This window comes from Erpetoichthys calabaricus, chromosome 14, assembly GCF_900747795.2.
Source record: "Erpetoichthys calabaricus chromosome 14, fErpCal1.3, whole genome shotgun sequence".
NCBI classification, from domain to species: Eukaryota; Metazoa; Chordata; class Cladistia; order Polypteriformes; family Polypteridae; genus Erpetoichthys; species Erpetoichthys calabaricus.
Genome location: NC_041407.2, coordinates 30,286,590 through 30,306,429, shown reverse-complemented (window position 1 = coordinate 30,306,429; position 19,840 = coordinate 30,286,590). Strand labels below are relative to the sequence as shown.

Genomic DNA, 19,840 nt, shown 5'->3' with positions numbered 1-19,840 from the left:
TGATTGACGCTTTCTTCTGCCTGTGTTTTATTTCCTAAACTGGGGCATTCCAGTGGGGGCTGCCTGTAAATTTCTTCCACATCATCTACTAGCAAATGCACCTTCTCTTGCATTATGATACACCTCAGAACAGGACCAGATACTATATATGCATCATGTGCACTCCCAGGCTTCTGGACCACAACGTCAGAAATGAGTGGGCAGAATAGGCAAGACACATAAAGTTAGCACTGTGAGTCAGGAATGACAGCTCTGTGCTATCATGCTGTCCAAGTTAAAACGGCTGTTCTAAACTTACCAAACTTCAACTGGATTGAAAAAGGGAATGTATACCTATACTTTGTGCTCAGTTCCTATCACTTGATTGAAAGCTATGTGCATACTTGACCAGTCCTTTAATAGCTGAAACTAGAAGTCCGAAGCACCTATGTGCACAATACCATTAGCATTTTTTTTTTCCTAGGTTCGATGAGCTGCTTCACTCCTGGCTTATTGATTAACAGGCACTGATCTAATGTAAAAACACTACAAAAGTATTGTCTATTTGTACCAGCATTTTATAAGTGATACCATTAATTTAAATGGAACAAGTGTTTGGCTAAAATGTTTGAAAACTGCCGCATGCAAAAGTTTTCTAAATCACTCACTGCTGAAATACTTACTGTGTAAATAGGTGTAAATAGTGAAAATAGCAGAAAATAACATTACAAGCAGTTTAGGAACGTTTTGGTCTAGTGCAAAAAACCTTAGGTATATATAGGCCCAAAAAGATGTGACTTATCACATAGTGTGTTTGATTAATGCATTATTTACTCAGATTCTCTGCAGAGCTAAAAAGCAGCTGCATCTAACCCCAACCCAATAATTCCTCAATGAATCGTTGCACAGCTACTACCACACTAGTATCAGCCTGTACAGTACTTCATCTGATGACAAAAGTGTAAATAAGAGTTGAACTGCCATCTCTGTGGGATCCCTCTGACAAAAATTCACCAGCTGGACACCCAGGTTTCGAACAAGAAACCATACCTCAAGAATGAGTAACACTGATGGACAAAATATCACACCTATGACCAGGCATTGTTTTTTTATCTTTATGTAACTTTGATCCAATCACCAGAGGAAACATCTTCCATTAAAAACTAGCTGCACTCATCTCTTCCTTCAAGGCTGGCACTCTCTGAAACCTGCTTTCTTTCTAAAACCTAAACCTGATGAGTCACTTTCTCTTTGTGGACCTGAAAGCTGAGATCCACTCTGTCAAGCCAAGGTTTGCTCCATTGACTGAGCCCAAACTGAGAAGCAGATATTACTTCAAGAAGGGGATATAACCATCTAAGCAAAATGTAATGGACATTTTCCATAAGAGGACATAAAAGCACCGAGTTGTTTTTACATCTTACTGATTTTTCATAAAACTCAGGTGCTTGTAGAAAATATTGTTGATGAACTGGAAAATGAACATTCTATCAATGAAGCCACTGTACAAGCATTTTATGACATGGATGATCAATAATAAGAAATAGTTGATGCTTTCTGAAAATGGCATTTTTCTGAGCATGCTATGTCCAATGCACCTTTTGAGATTTATGGGGAATATGATATGGAAAAAGTAGATGTGTCTGAACTGAATCTCTTATATATATTTCTTTTCTGGTTCGTCCTGCTTCCCACTTCAAAACTAGTCCTGCCCACACGCAGCCGACACGGCATTTCTCGATTCCTATTCGTCCTCTTCCAAACCCTTCCCTCTTCTCTAGCGTTTGCTTCCATGTGTGCACAGATAACTCAACCTCCTGGCCACGGACCATACTGTTTTAAAATACATGGGCAAATTTATCACCAAATCTCTCCACTATACGCTAACACTTCTACCTCTCCAGGATATGGACAGTTGTATGTTTTTGACACAGCGCAAGGCAGGATTTACAACGATACAATGCCTCGACATGTCACACCGATGTTGCAGCGATTTTCGTCGGAGAAGATGGCGAACCGCCTGCCGAAAGGGACACTTGCATCTATCCCATAGGCAATTCCTGTAAACAGATTTCCACGCTCAATATCAATTGCGATTCTATGGTTTACCCACATTTATTCCCTTACGGAGACATTGGCTGGCACAAAGATTTACAACATGTTCCCGATAAAAGAACCGGCAAGCGAATAAGGCTTACTCAATGCCAATTTTACGCTTACAGATTAGCAATGAGGAATACATTTAGTATTTTGCACTCCAGCGACAAACTATTCCAACGGTACATCGTAGATGCGTATGTTAAAACAGATGCTGCGCATCTCAGCTATCTCAGATTACATCAACAAGATCTGCGTGTGGAACAATACAAATGACTATCAGACGCACTGCAAGCAAACACTGAAAATAACAATGTATGTGTAGGCAAAATGATAATACAGTATTACCGTCCACATTTCCAGGAAGTCCAAAATACATGCAACAAAACTATCCGGATTCCAAGGCCATAGTATGTAAATTTGGAAAGCCTGATTTATTTATCACTTTCACATGTAATCCTGCTTGGCCGGAAATTCTATATGCACACTGCGTCTTTCAAGAAGTATTTATTTCTTCTTGATTTCTGAATTCCTTTCTCACCGTTTGCCGTTCCTATTCTTACACCGCCGTATGCTACGGCGGGCATCGGCTAGTGATCCTATAATATAAACTATTTTGTTTCTTTCAAACATGTTACTTATTTTTAATTATGTTTTTAGAAATGATCAATAAAGTATCTCTGATTTTTACTAATGTGTTTTGAAATAGTCAAAATACCTTTGATTTTCTTAAACAGCTGATATTTTTCTTTTACTATCAACGATGGAGAGTTACATGAAGAGAAGCTTTGGGAGAAAAGACTCAGAGCACTTGATGTGTCAGGGCAAAAAATTAAAGATCAATAGGTATGCGATTGGCTACCTGGTCCATATTATTAAACAATTCATAAACTGGCCAGAATACATTTTAACAGAAATAAGGTTCATGTATACAATATACATTAGACTCTCAATGGCAAATGGATTTACTAATTCTTCTTCATCTTTTGTCACTTACATATGGGGTTGATGTTCTTGATCAACCTTATCCAAACAGCTTGGTCCTGCACCTCTTTGCCAGTCAAGCCCCTTTTCCTTCATATCTTTTACTTTATCCATCCAATTTCATTTTGGACTACCACACTTTCTCTTCCCTATACTTCATCCAATCCCTCTTTTGCCTACATATTCATTGTCTCTCCTTATCATACAGTATGTCCATATCCCATTACAACTTCAACCTACTTTCCTATACTTACATTTCTTCCTCACTTTTGTTGTGCCTTTGATCTTCTCATTTATTCTTTTTTTTTTTTTTAACTCCACATATCCAGTTCAACATTCTCACTTCTGCCACATCTAACGTCTTCTCCTGCACTCACTTTACTGCCTGTGTCTCAGCTCCATACATTTCTAATCACTGTTTTAAAAACCTTACCTTTAACTTAATTGTGTTGACCTTGTCGAGAGGTTTGCTTACCTCAGCAGTGACATTCATGTCTCTGGTAACTCTTCCTATGAAGTCAGTAGATGGATTGGGAGGGCATGGGGGTTCATGAGGTGACTAGAAAGGGGTGTGTGGCACTCCTGATATCTATGCAAAAGGAAGAAGGTCCAAGTCTTACAGTCTTGATGCTTCCTGTCTTGCTATATGGTTGCAAGACATGGAAACTATCCAGTGACCCAAGATAAAGACTGGATTCTTTTGGTACTGTCTCTAATCAGAGAATCCTTGGGTACCGCTAGTTTGACTTTGTGTTGAATGAGCGGTTGCTCACGGAGTCCCAAATGAGGCACATTACCTGCATTGTGAGGGAGCATCTGTTACGGCACTAAGGCCATGTGGCATGATTCCCCAAAGGTGATCCAGCTCGCAGGATCCTCATTATTGAAGACCCAAGTGGCTGGACCAGGCCAAGAGGATGCCCACTTAACACCTGGCTGTTGCAGATAGATGGTCATTTCCAGAGGGTGGGACTAGACCATTTATCTGCCTGGGAGGTTGCCAACCAGGATCTCGAGCTGTTTCACTGTGTGATGAGTACGGCAACACACTGTACCAGTGCATGCTCCCTGACCTGACCTGAATTATGCAATCACAGAATACTCCTAATGACTTCTTCCAAATGTTCCATCCATACTGCGGGTTATCTCTGCATCTAGTTTTCCATCTTGGGCTACCACTGATCCTAGATATTTAAATGTATCCAAACTTTTCAAAAGCTCTCCCTGTAGGCTAACTTCTGAATCCTGAGGCACTTACAGTTTCAGTTATCAAACCATTACTTAAAAAGTCAGACCTAGACCCACATATACTTAATAATTATAAACCCTTTTCAAATTTACCCTCTCTCTATAAAATACCTGAAAAAGTAGTAGCCAATCAGCTTCAGTCTCACCTTACACATCACAATTTATTTCAGAAATTCTAGTCTGGCTTCCACACTGGTCACAGTGCTGTGAACAACATTCTGATATCCTCTGATGAAAGAAATTCAACTGTAATTATGTTGTGGAACATCTAAAGCCAATGGCCAAGGTCCTGCTTACTTATCTGAACTTATTAGGGCCCACGATTTACCACGGCAAGAATTCGTAAACTCGGCGGCATTTTTTTCTAAATTCCGCGGCGTGGCAAATGCAGTACCAGAACTCCATAAAACTAATTCATTGCCCAAGCAAAATAAATGCAATTTTTCTTATTCTTAATCCTTAATAATAATCAATCATAATTCGTAATACTAATCAAATAGGTATATCAAAGCGTTCACATCCGCACATTTTAATCCACAGATTTGCTTTAGGCAAATGATGCTGAAACATATGTAGGCCTAATATTATTCTCACCAAACTACTGAATAATGTTTCTAAAGTTATTGTTTATTTATTGCTGAAGAAAATGGCACTGTAAGCTCGTAGGTTTTCTTGTGACAGAGAACATCGCAGTGGAAGAGATCGGCAACGCAATGTAAACTTTAGCAAGTTAAGCTAGAGCGAGGCAGTCTGTCCTCTAAGGCACACCAAAAAGCAGTGATATCAGCTGGAATTACTTCACGAGATGCTATGTCCAGATAAGCTTGCCATTCAGCTGCTGCAGCCATCATTGTTGGCACTGATTGTGCATGATCAGCAAAATTCTTCGATAAGAGTGGTAGCTGTCGTGGATCAAATATTCTCACAGATCTGAATAGGTCTAGCAGCAGCATTGTGCTTTGCATCTTCACAGCTGCTGGTTGCAATTGGAAATCCGGACGATTTCAGGCAAGACAGTAAGTCAGACACTTTGTTGTAGACATCAACAGCCATGAATGTCTGTGCCTCAAAAGAAGTCAGAGGGTTCATAATTGGCTGGCAGTGAACAGATACAAATTCAAGTTCAGCTCTCAGCTCGTTAAGTTTATCACTAATGAGATGATGCAATAGCCTAAAGAAAGAACTTAAAGAAGTAATCAAAACTAATCATACTAATATCAATATGCCTCAAATGGTGAGATTTCATTCAGATTTGGTATTTTCTGCGGCAGTTAGGTTAATTCCGCGGTGTGCCATTTTACCGCTGCAAAACCCTAAATTCCGTGGTGTGGTGTTAAATTCCGTGGGCCGCGGTAAATCGTGGGCCCTACTTATCATTATTTACAAATCAGAGCGCACATTATGACCTCAGGATGCCAGGTTTTTTTTCTATTCCAAGAATTAATAAAATAACAGTTGTGGAAGGGAATTTTTGTTGGTGAAATAAAGAAACCTATTTCATAACCATATCATGTAAAAATCTTACATTCTGAGAACAGGTCCCAGAGCGTAAGACTTAACTTCACAAAATGCCTTTTCCTACTTTTAATTTTTGTAACAATATATTTATTATCTTTGCCAATTCTGCTCACCTTGCCACTGTCACTGCTCAACTACATTAAAAACAATATAATTCAACAATTTGAAGAGGTATGATTATTATAAAATATATAGGCCTACTGATAGTTTGTAGTTACCACTGAAAATTATTTTTTGACAGAAGAAAAATAGAAAAACCCCTATCATTTTTAGAAAGGGTGATGATGAGCAAGAGTGCTGAATAGGTTAGTGTGTTTAAATGGCTGAAGATTAAATTTTTAGATTAGGTTATATTAGATAAACTTTTAATAATCCCATGCGGAAATTCAGATGCATACGGCAACAGAAATGTAAACAATAAGAATAAGTATACAAGTGTATATTGTGTAGATATTTCAAAATTTTATTTTAAAATTAACTTAACAAGTGCTCCTGGAGGAAACACTGAAATATTGCCACTATCCTCTTTTTTTACAACAGCATCCAGTGTGTCCAGGTTTAGCCCTCTGACAGAGCAGCCTTTCCTGAAAAATGTATTCAGGCATTGTGCTTCTTTTGAGCTCAGGATGCTGCAGCACAGAAAAACACACTGGTCACTATGGACTGATAGAATACTTCCAGAATCTAGGTACATCAAAAGACCAGAGTATCCTTGGCAAGTACAATCTGATCTAGCCCTTCTTGTACAAAGCTGTGTTCTCAGACCAGTCCAGTTTGTTATTTATGCAAATTCACAGGTATTTGTAGCTCTGCACAACTTCCACATCCTCCTCCTGGATCGTCACTAGTTTCAGAGGCTCCTTGGCATACCTGAAGTCCACCACCAGCTCTTTTGTCTTGCTGACGTTGAGTTGCAAGTTGTTGTCCCTGCACCACAAGACAAAGTCCTACATTGCCTTCCTGTACTCTGATTCCATAATTAATGCAGCCTACTATGGACAAGTCATTTGAAAATTTCTGTACATGGCAAGTGCTGGTATTGTGCTGGAAATCTGATGTGTTGAGGGTAAATGAGAAAAAGAACAGTTCCCTGAGGTGCTCCAGAATTACACACACCCATTTCTGACACACAAACTGTTGTCTGTTGGTCATGTAGCCCATGGTCCAGGAGACTGTGAGGACATCATGAGTCAAAGTCTACAGCTTTTTCCCCAGTTGATGAGGCAGAATGATGTTAAAAGCACTGGAAAAGTCAAAGAGTATTATCTTGTCTCTGGTGCTGGCTTTGTTCAAGGGTGAGTAGGCTCTGTGGAGCATGTAGTTTAGAACATCCTCCACTCTTATATGTGTTCGGTAGGCAAACTGCAAAGGATCTAGATGTTCTGAAACCAGGGTTTGTAATTGTTCTAGAACCTGCCTTTCAAAGATCTTCATGATGTATGAAGTAAGAGCAAACGGCACTGGGACCACACATGATGTTTTATACAGTTGGGGAACCTTCTGTTAATTCAAAGCAAGAGAGAACAGGTGTTGAAGGACCCCACAAAGCTGGCTGGGGATAATTCCATCCAGCCCTGAAGCCTTGTTTATGGAGGGTTTTCCCAGCTCTCTCCTCACTTAATCAGCAGACACACAAAGTCAAGCGATACTGGGGCACTGGAGACCACAGGTGTGATGCCATTGTAGGAAAAGGTCACACAGGGTGCAGACGTCATTTGGGATTCCAAAACCTCCTCAGCTTCCTCAAGGAGGCTAGCAGTGTTGGGAGAGAATTGTACCGACAAGAATGAGTCAAACATGTTGAAGAACTGGTTCAGTTCATTAGCTCTGCTCTTGTTCCCTTCCTCCCCAGGTTTTACAGGTTTTTCATTTCATTCAACACTTCCTTCATGTTGTTTTGTTGTAACTTGTGCTCAAGTTTGTCTCTGTAGCAGGCTTTCACCCTCATGGAGCTTCTTCTTCAGGTCTGACTGCATCCCCTTGACTTCATCTTTATTCCCTCTCTTCTTCATATTCATTAGGGCTTTGAAGTCTTTTGTGACCCATGGCTTGTTGTTGGGACAATAGTACACTGTCTTGGTGGGGACTGTGTTATCCACACAAAACATGATGTAGTCTGTGATACAGTGGAGGAGTCTGTCTACGTCCTGGCTGTATGACTCACAAAGCACATCCCAGTCAGTGTTTTCAAAAGCATCCATTTCAAAGGACTCCTCAGCCTTTGTTGTCCCGGTGGTGGCAAGTAGCAGCTCGATAATGAGTTTATATGCAGGTATGAGGTGTACCAAATTATGTTCCAATCAGCCTAAAGGTGGCAAACTAAAATAGTCTCTTTAATAGTCTCTTTAACACTGGTATATAACAAGTCCAGGGTTCTGTTTTCTCTTGTTGTACAGTCCACAAACAGGTAAAAAATGGTGAAAATGAAACATGATTAAAGTCCCCAGAGGTTGTGATGAAAATACTTGGGACAGCCAGTAGTGCGTTTACTTATTACAGAGTGTACAGTGTCTATTGCAATTGTCGCAACTGCCTAAGGCGTGATGTAAACTGGCAGCACGATGGTATGTGAAAATTCTATTGGCATTTAATAAGTTGTAAGCCCACCATGAGCAGCTCAATACTCATGTTGCATACCTGTGCTTTAAGAGTAATGTGTCCAGGGTGATACCACTTTTCATTCACAAAATGGCAAGTCCACCTCCCTTTTTCTTGCCACTTTCAAACCTGCTTCAAGCTGCTTGTACAATTTTTTGTCCATCCAATGCAACTGCAGAGTCCAAAGTTTCAGCTTTAAGCCATGTTTCAGTGAAGCACAAGACTACTGAGTTTGTATTCCCTTTGATTCCTGGTCAGCATTTAGTGATCTTACATTTCCTACGAGAATCAAAGGCAGTCAAGGTCTGTACCTACTTTTCTTGGGCACCTGGGAGACAAAAGGCACAAGTCCAGCAGTTTCTGTAACAAGCAAGTGAGTGCAAGTTCTTCCTTAGATTTTCGGTTATCCATTTTATCAAAAAAAAGCAGCAAACAATAAAGAAGACAAACATACACAGGAGCTGCTGTTGCAGGTGGCTGCTCATAGCATTGCCAAAAGGTCTTTCTTTTCCTGCTTCATAAGGGTAGCTTGACATAGCCCTCTTCCCCTTGCAGGTAGTCGGAGGTGTTTTAAAATCACACTTCCTACAAATGTACATTTGATTTGTGGTGTAATAGTGTCCACAAAAGGCATGTTAACCTCTAAGGTTCTTTTTATATTGATGAACATCCACCCATTGCTCAAATTTCAAGTACACAATTCAAATTGAGCAATAAGGCCAAGGCTGGCAAGGTTAGCTTCAAAAACATAGCAAGCAAGAATACCTTTAAAGGTTCAAAGGGCCTATTGCTGCCCTGGAGTGCTTACATTGAAAGGGTGACACTTCAGAATATCCTATCAAAGGCCAAGAGCTGCAATTCTGCTGAGACTTGGCAGATAACCTTTGAAAGGGTTGCAGAAATCAAATACAGCAACAGAGCTTGGCAACCTTGTTTTCAAAATAATTTAGCAGGGTCCAGAAAGAAGCCTATATTCTTCAGGTTTTGCATCATTTGACATGATCCAACAAGGACAGATCACTACCTATCAAAGAGCTGAACAAATTACGAATCACTTGAACAAGCATACTGGGGGCAGATGATATAAATAAACAAGGAAAGACTCAGAGAGGAAATATTCAAACTTTACTTTAATCTTTACTTACTAGACAAAAAGCCCGTTTCGACAACGTAAGAAGAAACAGGCAGGAGTTTGTGTCAGCAGTGTATGAAGAACAAATGATAATTAAAATAAATAAGAAAGTGATGTAAGTAATGATAATTAACTAAGAGGTTTAGGATATGTATGACTTTATCACGGCGAAAAATACTGTACACTTAAAAAATACATGCTATCTATGACAACGTTTTTTGTTTGTATACTGGAGGCCTGTCAGAATGCAACTAAAGTTGTAAAATCTCTCTGTAGACTACATTTTTTGTGAAGACACTCTCACTGTTTGGGCCACATCAAGGGAAATTACTACCATCTTTAAACTTGCACCTTCACATCACTTGCCCTTCTGACTCTTGAAAAAGCCATATACAATTGTCCATGGCTGAAAACAGGTTCGGCAAGGAATATTCCTACCATGTCAAATGTTTGTCCTTGTGACTTGTTTATAGTTATAGCGAATGCTAGTTTGACAGGGAATGCCCTTTGAATTTGGAAACACATGTAGTCTTTAAGCTTAATTTATTTTGTGTCATGTGCATAAAAATTGCCATATTTTATAATTATGTAGGCCTACGACAGTAAAAGGGAAAAAATGAGAAATACAAATCAACGAAAAGTAGAAGAAGAAACAAAGAAGTTTTTTTGTAATGATTTTAGTCCGCTTTACTCATTACTGTACAGTCTTGTACTGTTAGTTGATGAATTTTCTAGGCCTATAGTATAATATTGAATGATGAATGTTCCAGTAAAATATGGAATAGTAATAAGTATAAGCACCACAAACTGGATATAGGTGTATTGAATGAATGCGTAATTGAATCAGAATGCGTAATTAGGCCTCGAGCTGTAGTCGAAATCGCCTTTCAGGCCTCTAGAGCTTTAATCGAAGTCGCCTTTCTCTCTGAATTTTTGCGGCCGTTGGCACCAAGTTGCAAGAATAAGCAGTTTTGAAAGAGCGAGGATGCAAGGGGCATTAAAATCACTCCAGATGGTGTGGTGAACATTCAGTGGTTGGTGTGAATAGGCCAGCAGCAGCGCACGACAATGCATACTGCGCCACCTGTGGAGATTTGTATGCGGCTTAGAATCGCTTCGCACACATCAACATCTGCAGACGACGGTAGTGTAATGATCGTGATGGCTGTGGAGTCGTTCCTGCCGCTGAAAGTACTTAATAATAATATGTTCTTACGTATTATTTTGAGTGTGAGGGTTGGCTGTGATCGCGGCTAATATCCTACGCCTGGGCGGAAGGATTTGGGATTTCAGAACAATAATCCCAAAATGCGTAGGCTAAATCCGCCGCCTGCCGCGATGTTGGGGTTGGATTTCAGTCTCGTAAGGTTTTCGGGCAGCTGTGCAGAAGGCGACTGCGCATTCGGCTTCGGACGGACGTGAGTGAGTGAGTGAAGAGGCAGGCGAATTATGTATTAAGATGTTTATTTGAGGGCGGCAAGGTGGCGCAGTGGGTAGCGCTGCTGCCTCGCAGTTGGGAGACCTGGGGACCTGGGTTCGATTCCCGGGTCCTCCCTGCGTGGAGTTTGCATGATCTCCCCGTGTCTGCGTGGGTTTCCTCCGGGCACTCCGGTTTCCTCCCACAATCCAAAGACATGCAGGTTAGGTGGATTGGCGATTCTAAATTGGCCCTAGTGTGTGCTTGTTGTGTGGGTGTGTTTGTGTGTGTCCTGCGGTGGGTTGGCACCCTGCCTGGGATTGGTTCCCTGCCTTGTGCCCTGTGTTGGCTGGGATTGGCTCCAGCAGACCCCCGTGACCCTGTTTGGATTCAGCGGGTTGGAAAATGGATGGATGGATGGATGTTTATTTGAAGAGAAACCAGGCATTCATTACTAGAAGTCAAAAACAGAATAAAAGATACAACCTGAACAATTCAAATCAGTGTCCGAAACAGCAAGCTCTGCTTCAGTATAACAATGAGAGAGACATCCATGTAATTTAAAGAGTCCATTCTTCTTAATTCAACTAAGACATTTCTTAAAAAGATGAGCCATAATGAAGCACTTGTGTCCTTAAACAGCATGTCATTTTCAGTGCATCTTTGTAACTCATCTTTTTAAAGCAATCATTGTGTTCTCATTTTTAAAAGCAGCATCACATCTCCATTTTGAAAGCAGGCATGTTGTCCGAGTCATTTCCCAGTGCTTTTTGTGTTTTTTTTGTTTTTTTTTTTTTTTAAATAAAAAGTGGCTTGATGGCTGTTTTTAGTAACTGACACTGGGACTTTACCCTTGGTCTTGCATTTCTGTCAACCGTAAGATACTTTATGAGATACAAGCTAGTTAAATAACAATGTCCACAATAGCCCACTTTTCAGATTTTTTTTTTTTTTTTACAGTTTATTGAATTTATTAAAATCAAATAATATTCCATACAAGCAAGTCAAATTTTACAAAACTAGGTTTGAATCAAATCAACCCCCATCCATGAGAAGGAGAGCTAGGCCAACAGAGTAAAACTTTAATACGTGGATATTTTGAATTCCAAATAAATGACATTATGATTGAATCTGACTTCTTAAATGACTTATTGATGTATACTGGAATGCTTGGAAATAGAAAAAGAAGCTTAGGAAGGATAATCATCTTGATGGTGTTAATTTTTCCAGCTAAAGTGAGATGAAGGGTAGACCATCTATGCAAGTTGTGCTTAATTTTTTCCATGCAGACAGCAAAAAGAGCTGATAAAGAGCTTTATGTTTACTTGTGATGTTTACTCCTAGGTATTTAAACTGATCTGCGATGATAAAAGGGAAGGTGTCTAATCTAATATTGTGTGCTTGAAAGTTCACTGGGAAGAGCACACGTTTAGTCAAATTAATTCTGAGACCAGAAAATCTTTTGAAATTCTGTTAGTGCTGTTAAGACTGCAAGACTTTTGTGGGTCTGATATATATAAAGTACCATATCATCTGCATATGGTGAAATTTTCTGTTCAAGTTATTCTCAAATAATCCCCTTTATAAGTGTTTTGACAGTGGACTGCCAGTGGGTCAATGGCGACTGCAAAAAGCAGTGGTGACAAGGGGCATCCTTGTTTAGTACCATGTTCTAGTTTAATACAAACTGAAGCTTCTGGACTGGTATACAGTAGTTTGATCCATGCACAAATGTTTGGGCCAAACCCAAATTTCTCTAATGTAGTGAAAAGGTAGTTCCATTCAACCATATCAAATGCTTTTTCTGCATCCAATGATATCATCATCTCCGGGGTGACTTTGTGGGTGAATATATTACATTAAACTGGTGTCGGAGATTGGAAGTTAACCGTCTGCTTTTAATAAATCCAGTTTGGTCTTGTGATATTACCAAAGGAAGCACCTTCTCAATCTTTCTAGATAGGACTTTGGAGAGTATCTTAACATCATTATTCAGAAGTGAGATTGGTCTGTATGATGCACATTGTAATAAGTCCTTATTTTGCTTAGGAAAGACGGTAATTAATGCTTGGCGAAAAGTTTGAGGTACAATTTTATTGTCTCTAGCTTCTGTAAATGTTGCTAATAAAAGGGAAGCTAACTGAATTGAGAATGTTTTATAAAATTCGGTAGGGTAGCAATCAGGGCCTGCTGCTTTCCCACTCTGGAGTTTATAGCATCTAGCAATTCTGATAGTGCCAAAGGTTTATTCAGTCCACCTGCAACTCAACATCAACAGGACAAAAGAGATGGTAGTGGACTTTAATAGTGCCAAGGAGCCTCTGAAACCAGTCACCATCCAGGGGAAAGACGCGGAAGTGGCACAGAGCTACAAGTACCTGGGGGTATACATGAACAAGAAACTGGATGGGTCTCACAACATAGTGGCACTGTACAAGAAGGGTCAGAGCAGACTGAACTTCCAAAGGAGACTCAGATCTTTTGATGTATGCAGCAAGCTGCTGGAAATGTTCTATCAGTCCATAGTAGCATAGTAGGGGGTCTTTTCTGACCACTGCTAGCTGGCAATTCAATGTTTCCTCCCAATGTATTGTTTAAGTCATTTTAAAATTTCTATACAACATGCATTTATTTATTTTATTTATTTATTTATCGATTGACTCATTTGCTGTATTACTTGCCCTTTGAGTATGTATGTGCTTCTGCTGCTGTATGCATCATAGTTTCCCCTTGGGATTAATAAAGTTGATTTAATCTAATCTAAAAACATGCTTATTTCCTTCAATTTGTTTAACCGACAGTGCAATAGGTATAGTAGGTCCATCTTCTGAAGTCCTCATACTTGGCCCACAGTGTCTGCAAAAACTTTTACCTTTATCACTAGTCTTTGAAATACTTGTCTTAATTCACGTGTTTCTGCTCCCCCTTTCCATGGATATCCCTGACATTATGATGTCATCATTGATATAAATTGCCTTCTTGTCAGCACTTCTTGCCCTGTGCTGTTGTCCTCTGCCTGCATTTAGCTTTCTCCATAACGTTTTGCTAAACTCTTGGTTAAATGCACAAAATTAAAAGCAATGCTATTTTTCTCTTAAAGCATATGGTCTTGGTCACATAGTTTATTCACTCAAAAGCTACAGCATAACTAAAATAAAACATGTACATTAAATATTACCAACTCTTATATATTAAAGTAAAAAAACTAAAATTTTTAAATACCATTACATTCTTCTTCCAGTAACACACGATGTGCACCATTACAATTAAATATTTTAGGAGCTGGGATTAATAAGCATTAGTCAATGTGTTTGCTAGATTTTATATAGAGCTTGGAATCTTTAGTGTTTTATGATTTGTTTGGGGCTTTAATTTGGAACATTTAAATGCTTATAGTTTAAAGGAAATCTTTATTTTAGAAAGACTGCCTAGGATTTGTTTACTTTTTGTCAGAAAGTACTGTGAGGTTTTTGAGACCCCCAAAATCCATCAACGCAGGCAGGAATAGCTTGTCCATTTCTGATGCAACCACAGGTTCACAGCCTCGGTACGTAACCTGATGGTTGGCCAATGGCTGATGTAGAGAACAGTCTAACCCATTCACTAACATGGCATCATTACTGCTTACTTGCAGTGTCTGTGTGTATTAAAGTGTTAGCTCCACTTTGAATAAAGCCGATGACTGTGCCTGTTTTTATGAAAATAAAGTTGGTTTTCCTGAAGGCTGTGGACTCAACATCTTCACTTCTTCTCTCAATGAGCTTTTAATTAAAAGTTGTTTTCTTGTTTGCCTATTTGTTAGAAATAAAATGAGATGTGTATTTTAATTTTAAAACTTTTCCTAAACCTTATGAAATTTTAAAGTTGCACACTTCCTTGGCTATGTATTATAAAGAGTAAGTGATACATATTTTTAATTATTATTTCCTTATTTTTTTTTACACTTTCTTATGTTCATTATTTTTAAAAGTGGTGCTCCTTTTTGCAAATTGAGTTACATGTCCTCTAGCAACTTAAGTGGGGGCGGAGATATAGGATGTTGGTTTGGTAGGCGGGGGGGGTTAGGGGGGGTCAAAAATTATGACAGAGGTCTCCCCCCAAGGGGGACAGGTTTTAACAATTCAATTCTCTTCTGCTGCTAAAGGACCTATTCACAAATCTTAAAAAAGAGCCCCAGACCATTATGCCTCACAAATAGGCACTATACAGTGCAGCGGGCATCACTCTCCTGGCATCTGCCAAATCCAGATTCATTCATCAAATTTCCAGATAGTAAAGTGCTATTCATCACTCCAAAGAACACATTTCCATTTCTCTAGAGTCCAATGGTGAGATGCTTTACACCATTCCAGCCAACACTTAGCATTGCGCATAGTAATCTTGGGTATGAGTGCAGCTATTTGACTACGGAAGCTCCTGACCATTCTTGTGATTTTGTAAATCTGTCGTGAGTGATGCAACAGTGGATAAGCAATTTTTATACATTATGCAGTTCAGCGCTTAACAGTCCTGCTCTGTGAGTTTGCATAGTCTACCATTTCATTACTGAGTTGCTGCTGCTCTTAAATGCAATAACAGGACTTACAGCTGAACAGGGCAGAACTAGCTGAGCAGAAATTTCTCACACTGACAGTGCCACACTTAAAGTCAAAGAGCTCCTCAGTATGAAACATTCTACTGCCAACATTTGTCAATGGAAATGGCATGGTTATGTGTTTGATTTGATGCCCTTGTTAACAATTAGTGTAACTAAACACTTGCAGTCAATAATTTTGAGGGGTTGCCACATACTTTTGACCATATAGTGTACCTCTGTTTCAGTTCACAGGAAAACTATGTTTTACTTGTGGGTGACAGGTATGTGATGAGCAAAGCAACTGTGTGAACCCTAAGCTCTGAAAGATTAAACTTAAATCATTAACAACTGACAAAAAACTAATCACAATAATTATCAAATGTTTAATTTCTCTTCAAAACCTTTGTTAATGATTACTTTTTGGAATTCCAAAAAGCTGCTTTTCATCTTCTATAGTGGATAATTTTAAGGTCTAAATTTCAGGAAATTTAATTGGTTTTCCTTACTCTGCAGCAATAAATTAAATATAACAAATATAACAAAAAAAACTTTCTTTTACCAGCTAAACTTCCCTTTTGGTCTCAAGATTAAATCCCTACTTTGAATTATCCTTTCTGATGCTGAATTATAAAGTACCTTAGAAACTGCCAATATCCGCCATGAAAGTAAATCACTAAAGGCAAATCTGTAACAGGAAAAGAAAAAAAAAAAGTCAGTGGTGCAACAAAACAGAAACCAGGCACAGTGCAACTTTATATTTCATACATGTTTCTAAATGCCTGTCTTTGAAAGGACAACATTTTTCTACTACTATGTTAAGAAAAAGCAATAATCCCCAAAATTTGAAATTTATAAATGTCATATTTCAAGTTTTTTTTTTTATCTCTTGACTTGGAATCTGCTGTATATGAAAGCTATTTCAGCCCCCACAAGCTATCTGATCTGTTTTCAACTACACAATACTGTAAAGTGCTTTACAAAACATGCATTTTATTTGTGATACTAACATGTGACTACATTATATTATCATTATTACTTTTTAATATGAGTCAGTACTACAAAAATATTTAATAAACAAAACATGACAACTAGGGCAGCATGATGGCACAGTGGGTGGCGCAGTGGGTAGCACTGCTGCCTCGCATTAAGGAGACCTGGGTTCGCTTCCTGGGTCCTCCCTGCGTGGAGTTTGCATGTTCTCCCCGTGTCTGCGTGGGTTTCCTCCAGGTGTTCCGGTTTCCTCCCACAGTCCAAAGACATGCAGGTTAGGTGCATTGGCGATCCTAAAATTGTCCCTAGTGTGTGCTTGGTGTGTGAGTGTGTGTGTCCTGTGTTGGCTGGGATTGGCTCCAGCAGAACCCCCGTGACCCTGTGTTAGGATATACTGTAGCGCACGGGTGTCGAACTCCGGGCCTGGAGGGCCACAGTGGCTGCTGGTTTTTATTCTAACCCTTTTCCTAATCGGTGACCAGTTTTCACTGCTAATTAACTCCTTTTTCCCTTCATTTTAATAGCCCTGTTTTTAAGGATTCAGTCCTCTGAATTCACTTCTTCAATAAATGGCAGCCAAATAGAAATGAGCTGTGAAGCAAGCAAACCGATGACCAGCTAAACTGGGGCTTCGAACTCCGGCCAATTTCACTCCAACCAGTTCCTTAATGAGAAGCCAGTTCTTGCTGTTAATTAAACCAATTATTTAATTCCATGGCCTGTTGCTGCTCTCATTCTGCCACAGCAGACATTTCCAAAACTGTTGATTTTCTTTTTTCTAAGGACACCGTTAAGATGTTTTGGTGACTTCGGAGATCAGCCTTACTGAGACCCTCACCTTTCTTTATGCTCAAATAATGTGGTTAGCTGGTGATGTGGCAGCTTGTTTTGTGTCTCATTATTGTTTGGCTCCTCATTAAGAAAAAAAAAAGAACTGAGGGGTCTAAGTCAAGTTAATTAAAACAAAGGCAAAAGAAGTTAATTAGCAGCAGAAACTGGTCACTAATGAAGAAGATGGCTGGAATGAAAACCTGCAGCCACTGCGGCCCTCCAGGACTGGAGTTCGACACCCCTGCTGTAGCGGGTTGGACGATGACGAAAATGACAACTAAGTGTTTGATGAAGTCACTAGAATATTCTAAAGGTGCTCCAGATTTCAAACAGTTAATTAAATTTTCCAACGCATCTCAATTTTATACAATGCGTACACACGCGTACACAGGTACAAATACAGTCATATGAAAAAGTTTGGGAACCCCTCTTAATTCTTTGGATTTTTGTTTATCATTGGCTGAGCTTTCAAAGTAGCAACTTCCTTTTAATATATGACATGCCTTATGGAAACAGTAGAATTTCAGCAGTGACATTACGTTATTATTGGATTAACAGAAAATATGCAATATACATCATAACAAAATTAGACCGGTTCATAAATTTGGGCACCCCAACGAAGATATTACATTAATACTTAGTTGAGACTCCTTTTGCAAATATAACAGCCTCTAAACGTCTCCTATAGCCTTTGATGAGTGTCAGGATTCTGGATGGAGGTATTTTTGACCGATTCTGTTCATAACTTTTATGGACAGAATTTCTAGGTGCAGCCAGGGTGTTGAGGGGGTCCGGTTTGGTGGACTCAGGATTGGGTCACTGCTTTTTGCAGATGATGTTGTCCTGTTTGCTTCATCAGGCCGTGATCTTCAGCTCTCTCTGGATCGGTTCGCAGCTGAGTGTGAAGCGGCTGGGATGGGAATCAGCACCTCCAAATCCGAGATCATGGTCCTCAGCCGGAAAAGGGTGCAGTGCCCTCTCAGGGTTGGGAGCGAGATCCTGCCTCAAGTGGAGGAGTTCAAGTATCTTGGGGTCTTGTTCACGAGTGAGGGAAGAATGGAGCGTGAGATCGACAGGAGGATTGGTGCGGCGTCCGCAGTGATGCGGGCTCTGCATCGATCTGTCGTGGTGAAAAAGGAGCTGAGCCGTAAGGCAAAGCTCTCAATTTACCAGTCAATCTACCCTCACCTATGGTCATGAGCTATGGGTAGTGACTGAAAGAACAAGATCACGAATACAAGCGGCTGAAATGAGTTTCCTCCGTAGGGTGTCTGGCCTCTCCCTTAAAGATAGGGTGAGAAGCTCAGTCATCCAGGAGGGACTCAGAGTAGAGCCGCTGCTCCACCGCATCGAGAGGAGTCAGATGAGGTGGCTCGGGCATCTGATCAGGATGCCTCCTGGACGCCCCCCTGGTGAGGTATTCCGGGCACGTCCAACCGGGAGGAGGCCCTGGGGAAAACCCAGGACACGCTGGAGGGACTATGTCTCTTGGCTGGCTTGGGAACGCCTCGGGATTCTCCCGGAAGAGCTAGAAGAAGTGGCCGGGGAGAGGGAAGTCTGGGCATCTCTGCTCAAGCTGCTGCCCCCGCGACCCGACCTCGGATAAGCAGAAGAGGATGGATGTATTTTTGACCATTCTTCCATACAAAATCTCTCCAGTTCAGTTAAATTTGATGGCTGCTGAGCATGGACAGCCTGCTTCAAATCATCCCATAGATTTTCGGTGATATTCAAGTCAAGGGACAGTGACGGCCATTCCAGAACATTGTACTTCTCCCTCTGCATGAATGCCTTTGTAGATTTCGAACTGTGTTTTGGGTCCTTGTCTTCTTGGAATATCCAACCCCTGTGTAACTTCAACTTTGTGACTGATGCTGGAACGTTATCCTGAAGAATTTGTTGGCATTGGGTTGAATTCATCCGACCCTCGACTTCAACAAGGCCCCCAGTCCCTGAACTAGCCACACAGCATGATGGAACCTCCACCAAATTTGACAGTAGGTAGCAGGTGTTTTTCTTGGAATGTGGTGTTCTTCTTCTGCCATGCAAAGCGCTTTTTGTTATGACCAAATAATTCAATTTTTGTCTCATCAGTCCAAAGCACTTTGTTCCAAAATGAATCTGCATACAACAAGCAACTCTGTTTGTGGCGTGAGTGCAGAAAGGGCTTCTTTCTCATCACCCTGCCATACAGATGTTCTTTGTGCAAACTGCGCTAAATTGTAGAACGATGTACAGATACACCATCTGCAGTAAAATGTTCTTGCAGATCTTTGGAGGTGATCTGTGGGTTGTCTGTAACCATTCTCACAATCCTGTACATATGCCACTCCTGGATTTTCTTAGCCTGCCAGACCTGGGTTTAACAGCAACTGTGCCTGTGGCCTTCCATTTCCTGATTACATTCCTTACAGTTGAAACTGACAGTTTAAACCTCTGAAAGAGCTTTTTGTAGCCTTCCCCTAAACCT

The 19,840-nt window shown here is 40.2% G+C and overlaps 1 protein-coding gene across 3 annotated transcripts in view; it reads right to left on the bottom strand.

The window, feature by feature from the left end:
- The window catches only part of afmid (arylformamidase), a 142,814-nt gene that overhangs the window by 79,650 nt on the left and 43,324 nt on the right, over positions 1–19,840 (bottom strand). For all 3 annotated transcript variants that reach the window (XM_028791821.2, XM_028791818.2, XM_028791819.2), the window contains one exon: positions 16,186–16,234. In XM_028791821.2, coding sequence (XP_028647654.1) covers positions 16,186–16,234 — 49 coding nt within the window. The remainder of the gene's footprint in view (positions 1–16,185; positions 16,235–19,840) is intronic.